The following is a 22,227-nucleotide window of genomic DNA, read 5'->3' as shown; positions in this document are numbered from 1 at the left end:
GGAGAATGGCGCCTAGACACTGCATGAACGCCGTTGCTCCTCTGGCCTCGAGGCGTTTGAAAGGCTGACAGAGGTCACGAAACTGCCCTTGAGTTTGAACTCTCATCAGGAAGAGAGATGAGCACCTCAGGCAGTCACTCCTTTCCATCCACTGGTCCCATCTCTTCACATGAGACCCCACAGAGAACAGTCTCGGAAGAATGTCGGAGAAAGACCCAGATGACAATACATGGCCGTCTAATTCTGAGCAGGACCGCAAGGAAGGCGTTCTATGCCACATATACAGACCACAGTGATGTTCTTAGGTCACACAGAGAATTCACTTTCGCCAAGTGAGAAGACTGTACTCTATAACCTAGGTCCCATTACGTTTGTGAAAGCATATTTTATATACAGTGTAATAGTCTTGCTTCAGAGGTACCATCCAATGATATTTTAGTAAGTTAACAAGTTTATTATTTTTTCTTTTCTTTTTCTTTTTTTTAGACAAAAAGCCACCACATCCAGCTTAAAGTTATGTGATCCTAATGCGTGTTTCAGAACTTCCCTAGAAATGTCCTTAGTTATGGTTGATCTCTGCCCAGTCCTTCTAAAGACAGTTGATATAAATGGACCCTGAAGGATTGGCCCATTTGCCTATCATTCTTTATTCAGCTTCAGGCTTTCAAGTCTATCTGAGCCCAACATGCCCCAGGGGTTATTTCTCGAATCTACGGGAGAATCACACTTCTGACTATTTGCCAATTGCTGGATGTCGCAGGTGTTTCAAGGGTTTGCCTCTTCTAAAGAACTTCAAGGAACACTTGTGTCACTTAGGATGGGTCACATGGTAGACTTACTTTAGCTTTTAAGAAATTGTTCAAGTCTCTAGTCTCCCTTACTCCTTCCAGGAGTCCACTTCCCCAACGTCCTTTACAAAATTTGCTATTTCAGTCACACTAATGGAATCTTGCTGTGATTTTCAACTTTTAATTAGATTTTCAACCTAATGATGAATGATGGGTAATCATGTGTGACTCCATGGCATGTGGAGATGGTCTGGAAAATGTGTCCTTGGGTAGTTTCATCATTGTGAATGCACCCATACAGACTACAGGGGCCACAGTGTCCGTTCACAAGTGATATATCATATGTGACCCAATACTGACAAAAATATCATCTTCCATGTGCCCATGACTGCACAGCTCTGCCCTTCTGATCTCTGACAGTTTGGGCTGAACTGCAAGCATCCTGTGTAAACTCAGAATGGTGTCTTTGATCGGATAGCTGTGTGGTACTGGGCAACCATTGCTTGTTTTTTTCTCTTTCTCAATGGTTTCTTTTGAAGCACAACAATGCTGAATTTTGATGAAGTTCAATTTGACAGGTTTTTACTTTATGGTCTGTGTTTTTAATGTCATAGTTAAGAAACCTTTGCCTAGCCAATGACAGTGTGTTTCTCATGTTATTAAAAAATGCCGGGCGGTGGTGGCGCATGCCTTTAATCCCAGCACTCGGGAGGCAGAGGCAGGCGGATCTCTGTGAGTTCGAGACCAGCCTGGTCTACAAGAGCTAGTTCCAGGACAGGCTCCAAAACCATAGAGAAACCCTGTCTCGAAAAACCAAAAAAAAAAAATAAATAAATAAAATAAAAAAAAATAAAAATAAAAAAGTATTAAGTCTACATTTGAGCGAGGTATGCGTGTGCGTGTGTGTGTGTGTGTTGACATGTGTTGTTGTGTTTGCTTGCATTTGGATACGCAACTGATGCAGTAGCATTTGTTTCAAGGGCTAGTCTTTATTCTCATCAAATGGCTTGATATCCTTGTCAAAAACCAGTTTACCATAAATCTAAAGATATATATTTTTGGATCTCATTCCTCTGGTGTGTATGTCTTACACCTGAGTCACACTGTCTTGAGAACTATAGTAATTTTTTGTGTATGGGGTTTATTTTTGCATGAGAGTGTATGTTTGGTATCACGTGTAAGTGTATGTGTCTGTCTCTGTACACGCATGGAGGCCAGAGGAAGTGTCCTGCTCTGTGACTCTGCCTTGGTCTCTCGCTGAACTTGGAGGTAGGCTGGTGGTCGGCAAGCTCCAGTGAGCTTCCACTTTGCACCCTTTAACGGCAGGGTTACAGACACAGGCGTGACCTCGTCTAGCCATCTATGTGGGTGTGGGGGATTTGAACTCAGGTCTTCATGCTGAACAGCAGGCACTGTTAATCACTGAGCCGTCTTCCCAACCTCTCGTAGCAGGTTTTGAGATCTACAGGTGTGAGGTTTCTGACTGTGTTCTCTGGTTTCAAAATTGTTTGGGCTATTCTCCCTCTGGGAAATCCTCTCTTTCCTTTCCTGCTGTAGTCTGGTAGGGGTCATGTAGATTCTACAGACCAGCTTGGAGAAGGCTGTCACGTTGTCACGTACTACCTCTTGATGGACACAGAGCCTCTGTCCATTCAGAGCCCACGTCCCCCTCAGCAGTGCTGGGGAGTCAACGTATTCATGAGCATATTATTCCTCCTAATAATATTATAAGTAGGACTCATTCGGTTTTGTTTAAATTATTTACTATATGAAGATGTAGAAATATTCTGTAATTTCATATCTGATTATGAATAAGTTTAAATATGGGGTTTGTTTTCTTCTGGGGGCAGAGTTTTTAGGATTTTCTACATATGGGGTCATATATCTACACAGAAGACATTTTACCTATTTTTTCCCTAATCTTTTCTTTTTCTCGCCTGATTGCACAGGCCTGTTCAGATCAGTGCTGAATGGCAAGTGAGGAGGATTCCTCATCTCGTTCTTTGTCTCAGGGGAATGGTGTTTCACCTTTGTCGTGAGCGTGATGTCCACTGTTGATTGTATGGGATGGGATTTTCCATCTATTGAGAGGACTGGGCAACGTTTGTCTTTTATTTTACACAGGTGGTATTTTGCTTTTCGGGTGTGAAGCCAACATCACATTACTGGGAAGAATTTCACCTGGAGATGGTGTGCTATCATTTATTTATGCATTGTCCACCAGGCCCAATTTGGTACAGGCTTTTGCCTATGTAGTCCCATCCTGCATTTGTCTCTGGTTCTTTGGTGATGTTTTCCTCCGGCTTTCATTTACTGTTATAATCAAGCATCAGCAGGGCGGTGCTCCCTCTGTGTTTTCCGGAAGCTTGTGGAACACTGACATTATTGTGCTCCTTGTAACGTTTGATGCGATTCACCAATGAAGCTGTCTGGGCCTCAACTGTTCTTTATGGTCATATTTTAAAATTATTAATTTATTTTCTCTGCTTGCTATAGATCTATTCATATCCTCCTGTTTCCTTTTGAGCCAGGTTAGGTAATTTGTGTCTAAGGATTTTTCCATTTTATCCTGGTTGTCAGATTTGTTGGTACCATGTTATTTATAGTACTTCTTTATAATCCTTTTAGTAACTACAGAGCCAGGAGGAATTTCACCTTTTATTTCTAACTTTTTTATTTTTAATCACATGGAAGATTTATCAATGTCTTTATTTTCAAAGAGTAATCTTTTGGCTTCTCAAAATCAATATTTATAAGCTCATTTGCTTTGCTTTGCACTCTAGGCAGAACTCCGCTCTGGAATCTCCCACGTGCATGCTTCTCTAGAAGGCTCTACCTGCACCTCTTGGGTCACACTTGCTTTCTTTCCTGGCTCATTTTATGTGCAATCGTTTTGTTCTACTGAGAAATGAGTACTGCAACACTGGCAATTTTGGTGGTCTACATCTTCCTTCTGTTCTGGAACTTTCTGCTTTATTTCCTATGGGGCACTACTGCGCTACCAATTTAGAATTGCAGTCACAAAATGCTCTAATTAATGTTATCGTCACTGTATTTTTAACAGCAACACTTGTTTTGTCTTGAAGTTTGTTTTATCTTGTATTAGTTACTTTGACTATGGTTTAATTGAGCCACCAAAAGTGAATCGAGGTTTGTTTTCCAGGTGGTGGTACTGAGAGGTGACACCATCAGGAGATGGATCCAGTATGTGACGGGCTGTCCTTTAGAAGGGCTGTGGAGTCCCAGTCTCTCTCTCTGATTTATTCTATGCCTGATGAGGAGTTCCCATCCTCATACATTTCTGTCACGATGGGATGCAGCTGAGATCGGCTCCTCCCAGAGTGGCCTGCTCTAGCACTGTGTGAGCCTGCCCTTTCGAATAATGATTAAATAAGCCTCCTATAGGCAAGCCTGGGCCAGGCCTTCATCAGCCACAAAAGCTGGCTGAACCTCACCTTAGTGCAACTTCTCCAGGGCTGTTTGGTAAGGTGTCCCTTTTCCATCATTAACTATCAGCCTGCTATGCTCAAATCGAAAGTACGTCTTTTATATGTATCACATAGATGGATCCTAATTCAGTTCCTAATTCAGTCTGGCAATCTCTGTCTTTTTTATTGATGTGCTCAATCCATTTACATTTAATACAGTGCTGCTGTAGATAGGTTTAGGCATGGCACTTTTCCATTTGCCATTTCAGGTTACTCTAATTTAGTTCTTAGTTATATATAAACACTTTGACATGCTACAGCTCTTTCTTACCCATTCCTTTGTGAACTACTGTCATATAAATGATGTATTTTTAAGACTCTTAAGTCCACAAGTAATTTTATAACCATTGTTTTATACAGTTTTAGGTCAGAAGAAATGAAAATCTGTCAATATCACCTTTTTAATATAACTTTTTCCAGATATTATAGTGGGTTTTAATGTCAACTTGCCACTAATTAGAGTAGGGAGCCTCACCTACTCTAGAGTGTTGTGATTGTTTTGATTGATGTGGGAAGATCCACCTCTACTGTGGGCGACGCCTTCTGCTAGCAGCCCAGATAGAAAAGGTTTGGCAGAGGGAAGGTAACTTTTGTTTATTTGACCTCCCTTCTCTCCTCTTTTGAGTTAATGTGCCCTGCTGTTGTTGAGGTCAGATTTACAAGATTTCACAGCACTCTAGGGACCAGTGGCTTCCCAGAAATCTTTCAGGGTCCTAGCACCAGATTTTGGACTGCTGAACCAAGTAGTCTTGTAGCCTGAACAACTACTGGTGGCTCTGCCCTCCAGTAAGAGACAGACACTGTGGGGCTACTCTGATGCTGAGTCACCCAGCTTCGAGGACCGTGTACCTACTAGGTTCTTAGCTCTGAGGTGTGAGTCTGCTGCTGGTACTATTTCGAACCTGACTTAATAAACATGTGTGCATGCAAGCGCACACACACACACACACACGCGCGCGCATGCACACACACACACACACACACACACACACACACACACACACACCATCCTATTAGTTCTGTTCCTCTAGAGAATCCTGACTGACACAAGAACTTTTTACTTCCTTGCATGAATCTGCTGTCAGTCTGTATGGCTGCTTTTAGTATTTCTGTAGGTCAGAGTCCCTGGCAAAGCATTCTGTGTCTCCTGATTCATTTGAAAAAAAAAAAAACAACAAAAAAAATCCCCCAAAACAAAAACCCAACAACCTTATTTCTCCTTCACTTTTGAAGGCTAGTTTTCTCAGAAGTCTTCCAGGTTGGCAGTTCCTCTCAGGGGTTTGACTGTACAGGCCCCTTGTATCTGCATCTACAACACGCAGGGTCTGTCTCCTACTCGGTCTATTTGAAAGGTCTGTCCTGCATCTTTCAGGATTGCCTCCTGTGACTCTGGACATTGGTCATGATGTATCTAAGTGTGAATCTCTCTTATCTGATCTTACTTGGAGTTCGCAAACCTCTACAGATGTCTAGAATCATTCCCACCAAGTTTAGGATGCTTCCCTCCGTTTCCTGCTCCAATCCTTCCCTACTCTCCTGCTCCAGTGTTTACCTCCCTCCCAACATGCTTTTGTCTGCACACCTGTGCCATCCCCAAGTCTCTAAGACCCTGCTTACTTTTAAAAAATAGTTTTTACATTTATTCATTTATTTTGTGTCTGCAGAGGTATGGGGTGCATGCTGCACAATCTGCATATGTGGAGGTCAGAGGACAACTTGCAAGCGTCGGTTCTGTCCTTCCACCGTGTGGGTCATAGGGATGGAGCCTGGTCATGGCAGCAGACACCTTGCTCACTGCATCATGGGCTCTGCTCAATCTTATCCACTCCTTCTGCTTTCGATTCCTCAGACTGGATAAAGGTTTGATCTTTCCCTAAGCTTGCTGATTCTTCTCTTCCACCTGAAATCTGTTGGTTCAACACTTTGAGGAAATGTTTAAGTATTGATCTTTTCAAACCCAAGAATTTCTACTTGAGTCTCTTTAAAGTTTAGTCTGTGTCATTGCTGATATTCACTATTTGGTGAGATGTGGTTATCACACTTCAATGTAACTATTTAAGTGTTGTTTCCATTCGTCCTTTGAATTTAATATTTAAATAGCCAATTTGAAAAGTCTTTGTTACTTAGTTTAAGATTTGAGACCTCACAGGGACATTTTCCACTGGTGTAGTTTCTCCTCTTTATGAGACACTTTTTCTGTTAATTTGCATATCTCATTCTTTTGGCCTTAGGATTGGGCACTATAGGTAATATATAACAGCAGCTGTGGGTAAAGGCTTTCATCCCTCAGGAGTTGTTACTGTGGGGCATGGGCCTCTTGTTCATTTGGCTGCCGACTGTCCTGGACTAATTCTTTAGATTCTGTATTCCTTGCAGGCAGTGATGCAAAACTTTCAGTTCCCTTTCTAGAAATTCTTATTTGCTCAGCAGGCCTCTTTCCTGGGGCTCAGACTTCGGTCTGCCGAGCTGCTGGTCTGCGGATGGTCAGTCGGTCAGGAGGTTTTTCTAAGTCCTGAGCTTTCACCGGGAAATGCTCCACGCTTGGCCGCACCTTTAACTGCAGGATGCGGGCCAGCTTGACTTCTCTTCTGCTTGTGTGGTCTTGAGGCGGCAGAGGCGAGGACCCGGCCTCTTTTCTGGAGCATACACATCCATTTGGGCATTGCGGCTCTCTGGGCTACTGAGAAAGGTCCCAGGGCTTCACCTGACCCTGGGCTGGCTTGCCCACTGACACCACAATGTTGAGTGGCTTCAGTGTCACCATCAGTGAGTGGAGGCAGTGGCAGGTGTTTTCCAACCTGAGACTGGGACTTGTCCAGTAAGCTTAGGGACCAAGCTGAGCTCAGACAGCACATTGGGTTTTGGGGATTCCAGGCTCTCTCGCTGTGGTAAGCTGTCAGTTCCTCGTGCCATGGGAAAAAGTTGGGGGCAGGTGACCCCAAGATAAGACAGGTTTCTTGAGCACAAGCTTTTCAACTTGCCGCCTTCCCCTTTTAACTTCTAGATTCCCAACGTGGAGAGTTGGTCGGTTTGTAAGCATCGCAGTTCCTCGGGGATGGCTGACATATTGAGATCCTCTGTCCTTGTTCTGGAACATCTATCCCCGTTCCATCTTCCACCTTTGCCAGGCTAGCAGAGTACTTCAGAGCACCAGAAGAGATTCTGTGGTGAAGAAACCAATACAGAACAGGTTCCTCGGTGGCTCTAGGGCCAGCTTATGCCAGAGGAGAGTGTTTGCTTGTGTCTCTCGGTGGGGGGAGGGGTATTCCATGGTCAAGCTGAGCTTTAGGAAGACAGTATGCTGGAGTTCCACATCTGCTGCTCAGGATGGTTATATATTTCTAGAAGCTTCAGTTGCCTTTTGTGCCCAGAGAAGTGAAAATGGGCATCTTCCCTGCTCACGGGATGGGGAGGTATGAGAAGTTACACATACCACTGCCGTGCTCACACATTGCTGCTCCTGGTCCTCTTGTGTGTTAGCATCATGTGTCAGCCTGGGCCAAGGGCAATGGTTTTAGCATTGGTGGGAGGGCAGTCACTATGATTCCAGCTACCAGTGTTCTTCTCCACTCAGGGAAAATAAACGCTCAGCTCCCCTGGGTACCCTGCGGGTCCTCTCGACCCCCTGGATCACAGAAGCAAGAACACACTCTCACATCTAGAAGATTCTTTAGACAAGTTCTGTGGCTCCAGCAGCAGGACTGCGTAGAGTAAGGAACCCTGCTAGTTTTCGGGAACAACTGTGGCAGAGATCTCAGAGGGCACCACACTCCTGATGGCCACCAACTACTGGACTCATGGAATGTGGTGGACGTACTTCTAAATACCACCCACACTTGATGGTTTTGTGCTCTGGAGCCAACAGAGCGGACCATTGTTCCCTGGCTCACAGATCTGCAGAATCAACAGGACGTGTGAAAGAGACACGGCCCGGAGGGCAGAGCACTGCTAGATAAACCGACAGACGTGGAGAACCACCCTTAGGATGCTCTGGGAGGGTTTTAACCTGTTTAGAGGAGAAAGGGGCATTTCCATACACTCACAGAACACACACGAACGCATGGCCACTGTTTAGTGCTTGCCTATGAGAAGCAGAAGTACCACAAACGCCCACACAGCCACCTCAAGGTTACGTCTGAGCATCCTCCTGGCCTTGAATTTCTGAAAGATCCTTGACACTAACTAGCATAATCTCGAGGCCCACGGAGCCTTTCTAGCTCTTGCCTTTAGCTTTTTTTCCCTAACCTATTGTCTTACTTCAAATTACAATGCCACAAATCAAGCTTGGTAGACTGTTAATAAAGGCTGATAGCCATATATTCAAATTCCCCGCCTGGTAAGTAGATTATATGGGACTGTAAGAGGACACCACAGTTAAAATCCAGAGTAACCCCAAGTACTTTACATATAGCATATACCATCTAAGCTATGTCACTGGAAGCAGGGCTGAGTCAGACCTCGGCTCCAGCCCCTCATGCAGCACAGGTGCAGGGTGACGGTCCTCCTCCGGCCCTCCTGCCACGTCAAAAGCACAGACACTGCAAGTCAGAGGCTGCCAGCCTGCAGAAGCAGCACCAGGACTGACCCAGGGTGACAAACACACAGACAGCCTAGGATCCTCGCCACCTGCTGGGGCCTGCCTGCATGGAAGGGACTGAGAGCCCCCGGACTGCAGAAGGGTTCTGCATTCGAGCCCTGCCTCTGACTCAGAGCACACACTAACCCCTCATCCTTCCCAGCAAGTCTCCTGGTAGCAGCCGCCTGAGACTCAGAGCAGCCCTACAGGCGCGTGTCTAGATACAACTGAAAGATTTAAGCCAATGTCTGCTTTCCCGACGCCCTGTGGTGTGCACGAAGGCTTGGAAAACAGCCTTCTGTGGTTCGCTCGCCCTGCAGGGAGCAGTTGGAAACTCCACCACGCAGCAGCTACAGGCCTGGGCCTGGTGAGCTCATGAATGTTGGGAGATCCCTCCCTTGGGGACTCCAAAGAGCTACTTAAGCAGCCTGCTGGTCGACACTGCCTACGGCAGTCGCCAACTCTGGTGGTGTGCGGTATAACTTCTGTGCCTCCCAGTTCATGGGCAGGCACCCCAGGGCATGGAGTATTGACTTGACGAGATGGATGCACAGCTGAATTCTTTCTCCTATCTGTCATGGGGTGGCCTGTGTCTGCCGTATTCATGACTTGGTGTGTTTGATCGCTGTATACAGGCTCTTGCCATCATTGCTAGCAACGGGGAAGGCTTGGGTCTGGGCAGGCTGCCAACTTAGTCAAACTTTCCATGAGGAAAGCTTTTTGTTCTCTTCCAGAGCAGCTTAAGCTCAGGAAAGAAGGGGAGGGCGAAGAAACTCAGCCAGCCGACAGACACGGCTGGGCTGTCTGGTCTACCTGCTTGTTGTTTTAATGACATCTAGACTTCTGGACACCCAGCAGCCACCGACAGGGCTGAAAGGCCTGATTGTGGTAGAGGCCGCAGGGTGGTCACCATAAGTGTATGTATGGGGTGCGGGGTTACAGAGACCAAGAGGCTAAGGCCTTTAGGCTGCCTCAGTCAAAGAACCCAAAGCAGGCTGGCTGGCTACATGGCACCAACGCAGTTCCGTGCCAGGGTCTCATCTGCACAGATGTGGGAACAAACCCTATATGCCTCACGGTATTTTAGGAGTTTCCAGATGTACTTGAAGCAGGAGCTTTGTGTGTAAGGGAGGCGCTCACACACGTGACCTAGAGGACTCATTCCAACAGGAACACCGCCACACGCTTCAGTCCCGTGACAGGCAGTGTAAGCAAACACTACAGAAACAGTCAATGTGCGGCTTCGGTGGGACCTTCTAAAGGTCTGCCTTTCAAATCACGTGAGAGCCTCAGTGCCAACACCTTCAAAACCTAACCATGGCAAGTTTAAATGAAAAGCCCAAGTCTTATGCAGAGTGTCGAGACAAAGAAATTACCACCGAGGCTTCTGAATGGGTCAAATACATTTTCAGCAAAACTTCAGGGTGGAAATGAAAAAGACCCCTGGAAAAGGTGGGATTGGTTTTCTATCCATAATTTAAATGACTCCTTAGATAAGGAGACGTTTGGGAAGTGTGCCGCCCTGAACATCCTCATGTGTGGCCTGCAGACCCAATGACGTGGGGCACACACACCATGTGCTGTTCTCTAGGCACTAACTTCCCAGTGTCCTCATGATGCCAGAGCTGAGAATTTGTGCGTATGGAGAGCTGCTGGTGCGCAACCACCAGAGTTCATCTTTTAGTACTGCCTTTTCCATGTTCTCAGAAGGCAAAATCAAAATGCCAAAAAACCACGTGAGAACCAGTATGTGAGCAAGATCCGCTCCCTACCTCCTCCCTCTCAGGCGGGGCAGTCATAGCACGGCATCGTGAACCCCTGAAGCCCACAGACGTATTAAAGGAGGTCCCTAAGTGCCGAAGGGCTGTCTGTACGTCAGTCAACCCTCCGAGACTGTTCACTGCCCATCCCGTGCAGCTCGGGAACCTCCTGGTCACCAGTTTGTCCCTGTGCTCCTCCCATTAGTGACTGTGTACTTGGAGACCCAGCATCACTCTGGAGAGGGCTGAGTGCCTTCTGATAGCTGAAGAGGGAGATTCCAAGAGAGGGCAGGAGCCTGCAGCCTGACCTCCTCACATGGCCCAGGGGTCCAACCTAACGGCCGGGAGGTGATTACCCCCTGAGCCTTCCTACTTTCAAATGAAGTTTCCCCCTGCCCCGCCCCGTGTACCTCTCCCTGTTGGGTAAATTGATGACCGACCTCCTTTAAATAGGGGGTTTGGGGAAAATGGAATCTGGCTTTCCGAATTAGAGCTTGTGGTGGTTTCTGCTCTCTCTTTGTTCCTTCCCTGGGGAATTTAAACTAAGACCCCCTGGAAAAGACACAGCACCCAGGACAGGTACCCATGCCCAATTCTCGGCTCCTCTTCTTCACCTTCATTTCCTGTAGAGGTTTCCTGTTTTCTATATCAGCACCCCTTTTTTGCACCCCAACATGTGCAACTCTTGAAATGTTCTCTCAGGGACACAGTAAAATTCAACAAAATACGTCCCGTGCCACGTGTGGGCAGTCCTAGTCCCGAGTTCTGCTGTGTCGCTTCCTGGACACAGTGTCCTCTCCTCCCTGAAGGCTCACCTGCTCTCATCCCATGCCCACAACAAAGCCCTGTCTGACGTAGGCTATGCTGGCCTCTGGGTCAGAGGGAAGCCTGGTTAAGACCGACTTCCTGTCTCTGGGCCAGAGGGCACTGCCCAGATGCGGGAGTCCTGGGCTGGCTGGTCACGCTGCCTCTGACCAGATGACAGTGATCCCACAGGCTTACACAGGCACTCGGTGTAGAAGGCGGGACTCTCGACACAGACACCAATGCCCATCCTGGACACTGTCCACCTGGGCAGGTACGAGGAACACAGGCAGAATCCTCAGGCTGAGGAAGCTGCTCTGGGCACTGTCACTGTGATCCTAGCCCTGAGTGACGTGTAAGCAGAGTGGTGTGGAGGTGGATAAGGGTAGCAACAGTCCTCCGACCTGAATCCAAAGAGAAGAGACCAGCGAGGCCGGGAACCTCTCAGGAGTCTATGGGGGCTTATTGGGGGCAGATGAACATGTCTAACAAATGCACTGTGGAGCGGGACACTGGGTTCTAGGTTCAAGAGCTGAACATATTTTTGAGAAAAAAACTTTTGCATGAATCATTCCCCCAAAGCTTTAAGTTATGGATTTGGAGGGAAATGTTCAGCAAGAAGTTTTACAACTCTGAACACAAGATCCTTGTCAACCAAGTGCCCGGATGCCAACACTGGGCCTGTCCACAGGGAGCTTGGGATATTCTCTCATCCCTAATAAAGCTCACCCCACACCCAAGGTATCAAGGAGAAGGTGCAGAACCTGGGACTTAGTACCCTCTTTCAAATGTTCCTCCCAAACGTTCCCTTGGAAGAAAAGGAGCATCAGGCTCGCAGACAGAAGCACGAAGAAGAGAGATGGAGAGGCTGCAAGGCCTCAACCTCAGAGATGGGGAGCTGAGCAAGTCCTGGCCTGGTCCTGGGCCTCACCTGACTCCAGGTGCAGCAAGGAGCTGGACCTGTTCCAGGTGTGCAGCTCTGCACCTGGCCTGGGAAACAGCCCACATCTGGGGAGACCAGCTGGCCTCCGAGGGGGCCCAAACACCCACAAACTATCTGAACAAGCTGGAAAACACCGCCGAACCCACTCCCAGTGGGCAGTGTGTCAGTCACATGTCTGGCCACTGTGGCAGTCACGTGGTCAGGAATTATCACTTGACAGGAACAGCAGCAAGGTGTCCAAAGACAGAGTTACAAACCCGCGCAGAGCAACAGAGACACACCTGGTCACGCTCATGTTCAGCGATCCTGTGCCACCACACACAGCTGGGCACAGCTGGACAGACTACATCCAGTGTGTCCCTCTGCCCAGAGCAAGCCATACTGTCCCAGAAGGAAATGCCACATCCTACCAAAGCCTATGGGGACAGCCACCTTGGCATCGCTCCCAACCTCTGGGCTCATGACACGGCTGTCACATTTGAACATCTGTAGATGGCTGCCTACAGTACCATTGCCTTGAACTGGGCATTGACTTAGACACTCTTCTCTAGCAAGCTTCTAGATGCTCGAACCACAAAGGCCACACTCTGTGACAGGCCTTTTCTGATGTGACTTTCTGAGGGTCACCTGGACAGCTATTCGCTTCACTTTTCACACCAAATCCAAGTCTCAAGTTAGAACCAATATTGCTCAGGCTGGGGTTGCCACGATTACCAGAGCAAAACCACTGACATGCAGCCTGCTGGCTGGAGACTGTTCTGCATGGCACAACATGGGGACTGTCTTCCACCCATGTCACCCCTTCCTTCCCAAACTCCATGGCTGTGCACACACCTGCTCGGCTGCAGGCACTTACCATCGTCCAGGTACAACTGGTCCAATTCCTCGGGCTCTTGCTTGATCACTACAGGAATAGGGGCCAAATTATGATCACTGTCCTCACGCACCGCTGGCAGTGCGGCTGGAGATTCATTTCTTTGAACCTTCTGCGGTTGTTGCTGCTGGTGGCCCACATCAGGAGGGAGGGCTGAGGGCTGTAAGCAGGCTGGCTCGAGGGCAGCAGGCGGAAGTGGAGAAGAGGGGCTGTTGGGACAGAGGACTTGTTGGCAACCAAGGGGACAGCTACTGTTCACATGTGGACTCACCTGCGGCTGCAGCCGGGAGGGCGGGGGCTGCTCAGGCGAGTTGGGCTGCACGGCCATGGGTCTCGGCACTTCCTGCATGGCGGGGACTTCTGAAGCTGGTGGCTGAAGTCCGAGGTGACCACTGTGGCCTGGGCTGGTGAGGCCCTTGGTGTAGGCAGTGGAAGAGAGGTCATGGAGCTTCGGACTTGCGTCGGGAGGCGTGGTCATCAGTGCGCTCCTCTGAGAGCAGGGGGCAAAGCCAGCCACGAGGCAGGAACCAGGGTTGGGAGGCATGGTGAGCTGTTGGCTATAGTAGGGCCTCGGCAGAGGACTAAGTCCCTGGCTCATTGGTCCACAGGTCAGAGCTGGCTCAAAGTCGTCCGTGGGTTCCGTCTTTATAATTGGAACTGTGAGGAGGAAAGAGCAAGTTAAATAAACCTAAGTTGTAGCTGGGTAGGCTAGGCTGTGGCTAGGATACCCCGTGCAAAACAAACAGCGTCCTGACTGAGCCCCTCTGTCTCTGCCGGTTCTCCCACCCAATTAAAAACAGGGTGAGTCACTGGCTGAGAAACTCACAGCTGGTTCTAATACAAGGAGGACTGCTTTCCTTGGAATTTCCCCCAGCACTAGCGTGCTATAAAAATCTATTTGCAAATGGCAGTGGGAGCTTTGGGCCTGAGGGCCCCATGGATTTGTAGCAATCAAAGTGAAAACTTCAGCTTGGGTATTGCCGCAATGCTGCTACTGACGGCTCTAGTGGGTCTGTCAGTGTGGAAAACCGAGCAGCACTGAGTTGGCTTCCGTGAGTATCCAGAGGCGGATAGCCATCTGAGATCGTCGGGAAGCCGGTAGATGCTGAGCCAGAAGGACACTGTGCACTCTGGGCAAGGGCACCATGTCTCCCATGCATGCCTTCAGGTTCCCACACCCAAGTGAGGACTCTGCAGCTAGCCAGCCCCAGGAGACCAGGCAGCCCCAGGAGGCCTGGTAACCCCAGGAAATCCCACAGCCCCAGGAGACCCTACAGCCCCGAGCAGGGCCTCCCGGTTCTCCCTCTCTACTTTTAGCAAGAAGGCCTCCAGCTCAGGCAAGAGCCACAGAGACAGGTAACCTCTGTGGCCTGGAACTAGCCCCAGAGCAGATGCCGGGCTTCTCCTCAGGGCCTGAGTTTCTACAGGTTAGGAAGCGAAGGTCCCGGGCAGAGGAAGAGGTGGCACACAGACCCTGGGGTCCTAGACAACCCCCACCCCAGCAGCATTGTGCTGCATAAGTCATGTGCATGATGAACACTCACATAATTCTCTATTACATCTCACCTCTGCACATGCTGCGCATGGCTGGGTCTGGCAGCAGGTCAGCCACCTAGGGACTGCCCAGCCACTGCGGCCCCTTCAAGAGGCGCACACACTCCACATACAAAGACACGTGCCGCAAAGGAGGCCCGGCGTCTCCGTGAATAAATAAAAGCATATTTGCATTTTGAGGAAAAAGTCTTTAGCCAAGGTCTGCGCCAGCGGGAATGTCCATGTGTTCTTCGTTAGAGCCTGGCCTCTGCGCCACCAGCTGCCGTGAGGGATGAAGGCACAGCTCTTCTGAAGCCTGGCTCCACTGGGAGCTTCCTGGGAAGGGCAACCTCCCTCACAGCACACCCCCACTGGATGCCTGGAGGCTCTGCCCTAGACGTGGGGCAGGTTGTGGTTTTCTGGTCTAGGTGCCCCCTCCTCACCTCTCAGTAGTAAGTCTGCATGGCACTCAACGCCAGTGGCTCAACTTCCAGAAAGCAATAGAGCCATTGGCTGCCACAGTTCCCTCATTCCATTCTCATTCACTCTAGTCTCTAAGACTTCTCCCGGCTTGAGCAGATGAGGCAGGCTCTGCAGCAGCCGAGTCTCAGGAGACGCTGACGTTCAGACATTCCATCTGAGGCGACAACAGTGGTTCGTGCTACTCAGACTTTCAGTGTGAGACGCTTGTGTTCAGCCCAGAAGCCAAGCTGACGTAGCACTGGGCTCTTCAGGTTTGGGTTTTACATGCAAGTTCAGGTGTCCCTAGGTGTGAGCCCAGGATGATCCCATGCTGGCTCATTCAAAGAGTGTGACTTGTCAGCTGACAGCTAACAGAGAGTTGACCCTCATGTGGTACCCCAACCTTCTTCCAAGAGGCTGTGGGTCCCCTGCTCATGACACTTTGCCATGGGCTTACCATGACTCGGGAAACCAGGTTGCTTGCACTGCGTTCATGCCAGAGATGCTACATACATATGGTACCAGGGTGACTAGCCAGGAGTCAGAGGTCAGTCAGTCACGTGAGAGAGTGGGGAGGTGGGCCATGTGCTGCTAGCATTTCCTGTGAGTCAAACATGACAGAGAGGGGACATGGGGGCCTGGCAGTGGGCTTTATGGGTGACCTCCTGACAAGATCTATAAAAGTTCACCTGCCTGGAATCCAGGGTTGACCTTCAAGCCATCCCAGGGTGGCAAGGAGGAAAGGACCCTTGAACAGGAGCAGGGACCTAGGTCACATAAGAAGACCAGATACAGTTGAGATGGCAGTGCCTCGGGCTCCATTACTTGTAGGTAGGCACTTGGAGGCTTGATCAGCATGGGACCTGGAAGAGCTCCTCTCCAAGTCCTTCCTATTATCCTCCCATTCATGTGGTCTTTAGTTGTCTAGGGAGCTCTGGTGGAAGAAGGACCACAAGGAACAGAATCTTCAAGGCCAGTACTCCTCACACACAGAGCTTCCTAGAAAAGCCTCGGGGTGAAGGCTTTTCAACTAATTCAGCTCAACAGTCAGTCATCCTATCTGTCCTCTCGCCTAGGCCAGGGAAATCCCAGGTTCAGGCAGGTAACAGGCTCCTTTCTCAGCAGGTTCCCCAACTGCTTTGTAGGCTGGGAAGCTCTGCTAGGAACAAAAAAGACGGCGGACATCCTGGCATTTAACAAAAAACGGAAGGAAGGGAAACCCATCCCTCTGACACTAGAAAGTCGAATATGTGAAATCAGCTGTGGGTCCCACCCTTCCTAAGGACGGCATCTCCCAGGAGCTGCCGAGGAGCAGGAAGCCCTGGCCATCTGGGTTCTGCAGCTTGCAGTGAAATGTGTTATTCAGGTACTAACTCAGCTCCAGGCACGATCCCGTCTAGACAGCTCTGTGGGGGTAAAGCCGTGCTTTAGGAACGACCCCCACTCAGCAGCAGTCCAGCTGGCTCAACCACATTGTAAATGCAGAATTGGCAAGAAACAGGTAGAAGACAGGCCCTGAGAGGCACCTGGAGGCAGAACCGTATCCAGCCAGTCTCTGTGAGCACAGGCCTCACCCGAAACAGGTACCGATGTTGCTGAGAACACAACTAGACCAGCAAGAAGGCTCCTGGGTAGGAGTGGTTCCATTCAAAGCCCATATCCATACATGATGGTCTAAATGAGACTGGTCATTTTCAGAGCTGGTGTTTTTTAAACTGTACATGACTAGAAGGTGGAATTATTTCCAGACTAAACTCTCTGTTCACGTTACTGGGTCCCCAGCCAGGTCCCAAGGCCAGTGAAGCAGCTTATAAGATCTGTAAAACCAGCCCCAACTATCCAGCATGACATGAAAGGCACAGTCTCAAACACAGCTGCCCAGGACATGCCAGAGAATGTAATTTACCTGCCACACAGGGGCAGGGACAGCGAGCGTGGGCTGGACCTGGGGCCAGCAATCCAGAGGCCAGGCACAGTGTGGGTGTGGTGGTTACTCTGGGGAACCCTGGAGATTCTGCTGTTAGGACCTTTTGGAACTACCTCAGCCCTGAACCAGCACCGCACCTTGCTGACCACCTCAGAGTTTTCCTGGCATTCGGTCGCTTGGACAAGAAGAATGTTAAAGACTGCTTGGCTACAGGAACATGAGTCGTGATGGTCTCAGTCGGACTCCCAAGCTTCTATCTCTGGAGGGACAGAGTGGGCCAGGATGGGGATTTGTGGTGGAGCCTATGCAGTCCCTTTTGGGGACCAACACCTCACTGCAACCCCTTTTCCACTCTGGCCGCTGTCTCTTTCTTTCTAACCATCTGGGACAGCGACATCAGTGCCATTTAAGAACTGCCACCACCCTGGGGATGTCGCCTGTTTGATTGGACAGAGGGAGACAGAGGCTTGGGAACTACCATTCCAATAACACTATCTTATATCCAGGTCCATTATCCCCAAAGCTAGACCCCAGCTCAGTGCCTGGATGCAGGGCACATGGCAATGTCACACAGCTCCGCACAGAGGGAAAGAAGGCACAGTGTTTTCTCCTAGCACCTGCTGACCCTGAGGTGGCAAGCCTGATCCCTGCCCTGAGGACACTGCCACGGTCCCACACTTGACATATTCATCTCTGATGGAGGCGGCTGGGTCACATGCCATTCAAAGATGGAGACCATTGATGATTGGGTGGTCACTCAGAACAGCTGAGGACAGCTCGGAGCCAGAGTGGCCTACCCCTCTGGCGGAAAACTGAACCAAGAGTCATATTTTGTTGCCCTTTCCTGAGGTTCCCCACGGCTGCCTCCTCAACTGAAGTCACATACCATCGCTCAGAGTATCCATGAAAGTCCTACACGTCTCAAGACTGCCTGTGTCCTCTGCATTTCTCATGTGGGGTTGAGGGCCTTTTAGGACATTTCCTATTAGTCAGGAAATAGAAAGAACACGTGCTGTGCAGAAGTGCAGGCTGTGCAGGCTCTGCTCTGCCTCCTGTGCCAGAGGGAAGCAGGAATGTGACGCAATGTCTCCAGGCTAGGCCGGGTGGGGGGCAGGTAAGGGGATCCGGTGCTTGCCATGTAGCTCTCTGTAGGGCTATGCAACGGCACACCGAAAACATCACATTACCCAAGCTGTGAGTTTATAATACATGGTTTATTACGGGGAGTGAGCACACAGAGGATTAATGGCAATCTTTTGGGCCAGCTGTCAGGTACAAAGAATGCCCTCATGAAGAAGGTGGGCTGCCGGCTCCTGCTGGAACTGGGCCCTCACACCCAGTACAACACAATGCCGTATCTGTGGTGGTGAGAGGTGTGTGTCATCATGTGTACCTGACGTCATGGGCACCTGAGAGCCGTCCACCCTTAGTCCAGCAACCTTGTACAGTACAGTCCCTTGCACGGCGCAGAAGGACTCTCCCAGGCAGTGCTGGTGTGGGGAGCCCAGTCCTCACAGAGACTAGGGACAGCTGCCAGCTTTGGCCTACAGTCACCTCAGAGTTTGTGTCCTGGGTTGGGATTTACTGGCTTTCAGAATTCCTCAAATCATGAATAGGTGACACCACCAGAGAGAGACAGATACTCAGATGTGTGATGGGGAAAGCTCACTCCTAGTCCCATAATATCTCGCACCTCCTGCACTGATGGTCTGTGGGCCAAAGAGCCCTAAAGAGAACCCCTGGCCTCTAAACTTGATACTTAGGCCTAGCAAATGCTTTCCTGTTCCTAAATGGCAATAACGAGTGGAGGATGCTGCCCAGTGAGACCAATAGGCTTCATCTGGGTGCCACTGAGCAGTCACGTTCTGCTGGTGCTCCACTCCTAGGCCTCACATGTTCTTAACCTCTTGACATGTCCCTCCAGGTCGGGCTGGGAGACTGGGATGCTGTGCTTCTAAAATGTCTTAGAGGCGCACTCTAAAGTTGCCTGCTGTGCACAAGGCTCAGCAAGAGCCAGGGTCTCTGTGACTCAGAGCGGAGGCACTCTCTACATTGTGGCTAAGGAAACTGTGGGTTGAATCCCTCCTGGGACCGGGGGCTGTGTGTGTACACCGAAGGCTCCCAGGAGATCCAGCTCTTCTGTGCTTAATAGCCACAGCCCCTCTGAAGCCATCTACACGGTGAGTCTGGAAACAATTCTGCCTAACCGTCCTAGCTCCCTCTGCTGCCCCATGTCCCTGTGTGCTTGCTAGTGGACAGCTGGTTCCTACCACCCATACCTCACCCAGGAACTTCGGTGTGTTATTTCATGAACACCCACTGAGGAACTTAGGTGAATAGAGAAGAGGCAGCCAGAGGGTCCTCAAGAGGACCCAGAAGAAGAGATGGAAGCTCTTGGTTCGCAGTTTGGCCTTGGGTCTCAAGACTGACCACCTCAATGAGGGAGGGGTTGACGCCAGCTCTCCTGTGCATTAACATAGTGTGTATCTTCCTGAGAGGAGTCTGGGATGTCTCAAGCACGATGTGTCACGCTGGCTCCAATAACCTCCAGCTGGACTGGAATGTGGCTCGCCCAGGGTGCAGGACACACTAGGTTTGACTGCTCAAACAGGGAGCAGGGTAGAGTATGACCTTTCTCCAAAACAGGCAAGTGGAACAAGGAGACACTTTGATGGGGTGATGTGGGTAGGTCTTTCATCCCCTCTTGGGATGTCCACAAAAGGGGCCTGGTGACACGCACAGACTATGCATCTGTGCTTGAGGGAACTTGCATGTGTCTACTGTGGACCAGAGCCATGCGGATGGGCCTGGTCCTTGCCTGGGATTAGTCAAACATCACACAGGCCTTTGTGCAGACAGACAGACAGACAGAATGGCTCCTACTTTAAAAGCATTACTCTGGGGTATTGGCTCCAGGCTCTACCAGCTATTAACACCTCACAAATCCCAGCCATTTTATTTGGGGAAAGACGACAGCTTGCTAAGAAAATGTGGACAACTGAGCAACCTTGCCAGCCAAGCTTCACTGACATCTGACTCCTGTGCCCCCAGTCCTCTCGCTCTGTAGAAGACCCAGCACCTGACACATGAGGTGTGTGTGCACCAAGAGAAACCACACATTGTGTAGACGATGCTTTTGTTGGGTTTCTGTTTAAGTATGCTTGCCCAGCTCAAGCCTCAGTGTGTGAGGTGCTCCTGCATACTAAGTGGGAGATCACCACTTGCGAATGCAGTCATCACCCACGAGACAGGATGGAAACTCTAATGACCGAGGTGTGATCATTGGGTTAATTCAGTCCTACAGCTTAAGGCTCTACCAGCTCTGAGTCAGTAGGACCTGTCTAAGGATTCTGAGGCAGAGCTGTGGGTACACAGCCTGCTTCACCAGGCATTCTGGGCATCTGTCAATCACAGGCCATACCTTACTTCTAAGCTCTGAATCTTGAGAAGCTGGGAGAACTTGGAGGCCCCCCAAATTCATGAAGAACCAAGTCCCAACAGGACTATGTGGAGATGGGGATTTTAGGCCTCCCATAGGGTTGGTGACTAATGTTTAACCAGCTGGTGGTATCTTGTCACCGTTGTGGAGCAGGTAACCAGGGACCTTTACAGAAGCCCTTCAGTGAAACCTGGCTATGGGCAGAAACAGGCACCCGATACCATCCCATGGCCTTCCTAGTTAGCATGCTCAGTCCAGGCAGGCACTTCTGCCATGCAGGCCGCCTTCCTCTACACCTGCCTTTTCAGGCACACTCAAGTGTTCTGTCTCGAATTACTTCACTAACTATGTTTCCATACAAAAGAAGTTTTGTTCAAAGTCTAAAATTCCTAGAGAACAGAAGTCAGATTGTCTTCATGGCAGAGTGGCATTAAAGCCCGAGTCTCACCATCAACATCAGCAGCTCAGGAATGACAACTCAGGGGCAAGATGTCAGGGGTAAAGAACACATAGAGCCATCCAAGTCCAGGCCAAAAGGCTTCACACATCTCCTGCTGAGGCTCCACAAATTCTGCAGGTCAAGGACCCGAGAGCTGGCAGATGGACAAACACACCTGCCATCCAGCATACAAAACGGCTATGCATGTGTGTGGCTTCCAGCTTCCTGGGAACATGGGAGTTAGTCTCCCAAAGAGCTTAGACCTGAACCGAGGGATGTATTGGGGGGGGGTGCTTAAGGAATGGAAGCTATCCCCAGCATATGCCAAGGCTGGCTGACTCAAGCCTTTTGTACACTGCCTCATTAGTCTTCTCGCCTGTCCTGCAGGTGAGGGTTGGGAATATCCCCTTTACAGAGCATCAAAGGGCTCCTTTGATAGATATTAGACATGTCACTAGGTCCTAGTTCCCAGCGAGGGAGCAGTTCTTGACCCAGAGAAGGGAAATGATTTTACTGTCTGTGAACACCAGCCACTGCCCACATGGATCAGCTGGAACACAGTCAGGTAGAAAGTGATAAAGGCCATTTATGCTCCATGGCAGTGGTGGTCAGAAAAGGCCACACACACACATTCATCAGTGATGTTCTATCCAATAGCTGCTAGAGTTTCTCTTTGTGACGATAGCTCTCCCTCCAGCGGCTGGGGCTCAGGGGCTGCGATACCACATAGGACAGAGCTGGGTGGGGCAGCCAGGGACCTGAAAGTACTGCACAGGCAGCATCTGGCAGGCAGCTCTGTTGGCAGAACACAGGCGGAGCTACCTTCTGCCCACCCCCCTGCCCATGCATGCCTAGGTACTCATCTCCTTGGGTGTTCGGCTCACTCTGACTCACATTTTTGTTTGTTTTTGGTGGCACATGGCCCTTAGATTTCTAAACAAAGCTACCTTCCTGCTCTCCCTCCTAATGGGCTATTGTGTCCTGTTATCTCTCTATGAGAGGCCACAGGGCAGGGCTCCTGGGGCCTCCCTCTCCAACCCTTCCTTCCCCAGCAACCGGGTGTCACATAGGTTCCATGGTGTTCTCTCTCTCTCTCTCTCTCTCTCTCTCTCTCTCTCTCTCTCTCTCTCTCTCTCTCTCTCTCATCCTATGATCTTCAGGACAACCTCTACTCTTCAGTTTCTCCCCTACACG

General features: G+C 49.8%; 1 protein-coding gene across 4 annotated transcripts in view; it reads right to left on the bottom strand.

Moving 5' to 3' along the window:
* The window catches only part of Nfatc1 (nuclear factor of activated T cells 1), a 111,014-nt gene that overhangs the window by 20,898 nt on the left and 67,889 nt on the right, over positions 1-22,227 (bottom strand). For 2 of the 4 annotated variants that reach the window (XM_075968169.1, XM_075968170.1), the window contains exon 9: positions 13,216-13,890. In XM_075968169.1, coding sequence (XP_075824284.1) covers positions 13,216-13,890 — 675 coding nt within the window. The remainder of the gene's footprint in view (positions 1-13,215; positions 13,891-22,227) is intronic. The other 2 variants (XM_075968171.1, XM_075968172.1) reach the window with 1 other exon arrangement.

The sequence above is a fragment of the Microtus pennsylvanicus genome, chromosome 4, assembly GCF_037038515.1.
Source record: "Microtus pennsylvanicus isolate mMicPen1 chromosome 4, mMicPen1.hap1, whole genome shotgun sequence".
Classification (NCBI taxonomy): Eukaryota; Metazoa; Chordata; class Mammalia; order Rodentia; family Cricetidae; genus Microtus; species Microtus pennsylvanicus.
Note: the sequence above shows the minus strand (reverse complement) of the source record. Positions and strands in the feature narration are given on the sequence as shown.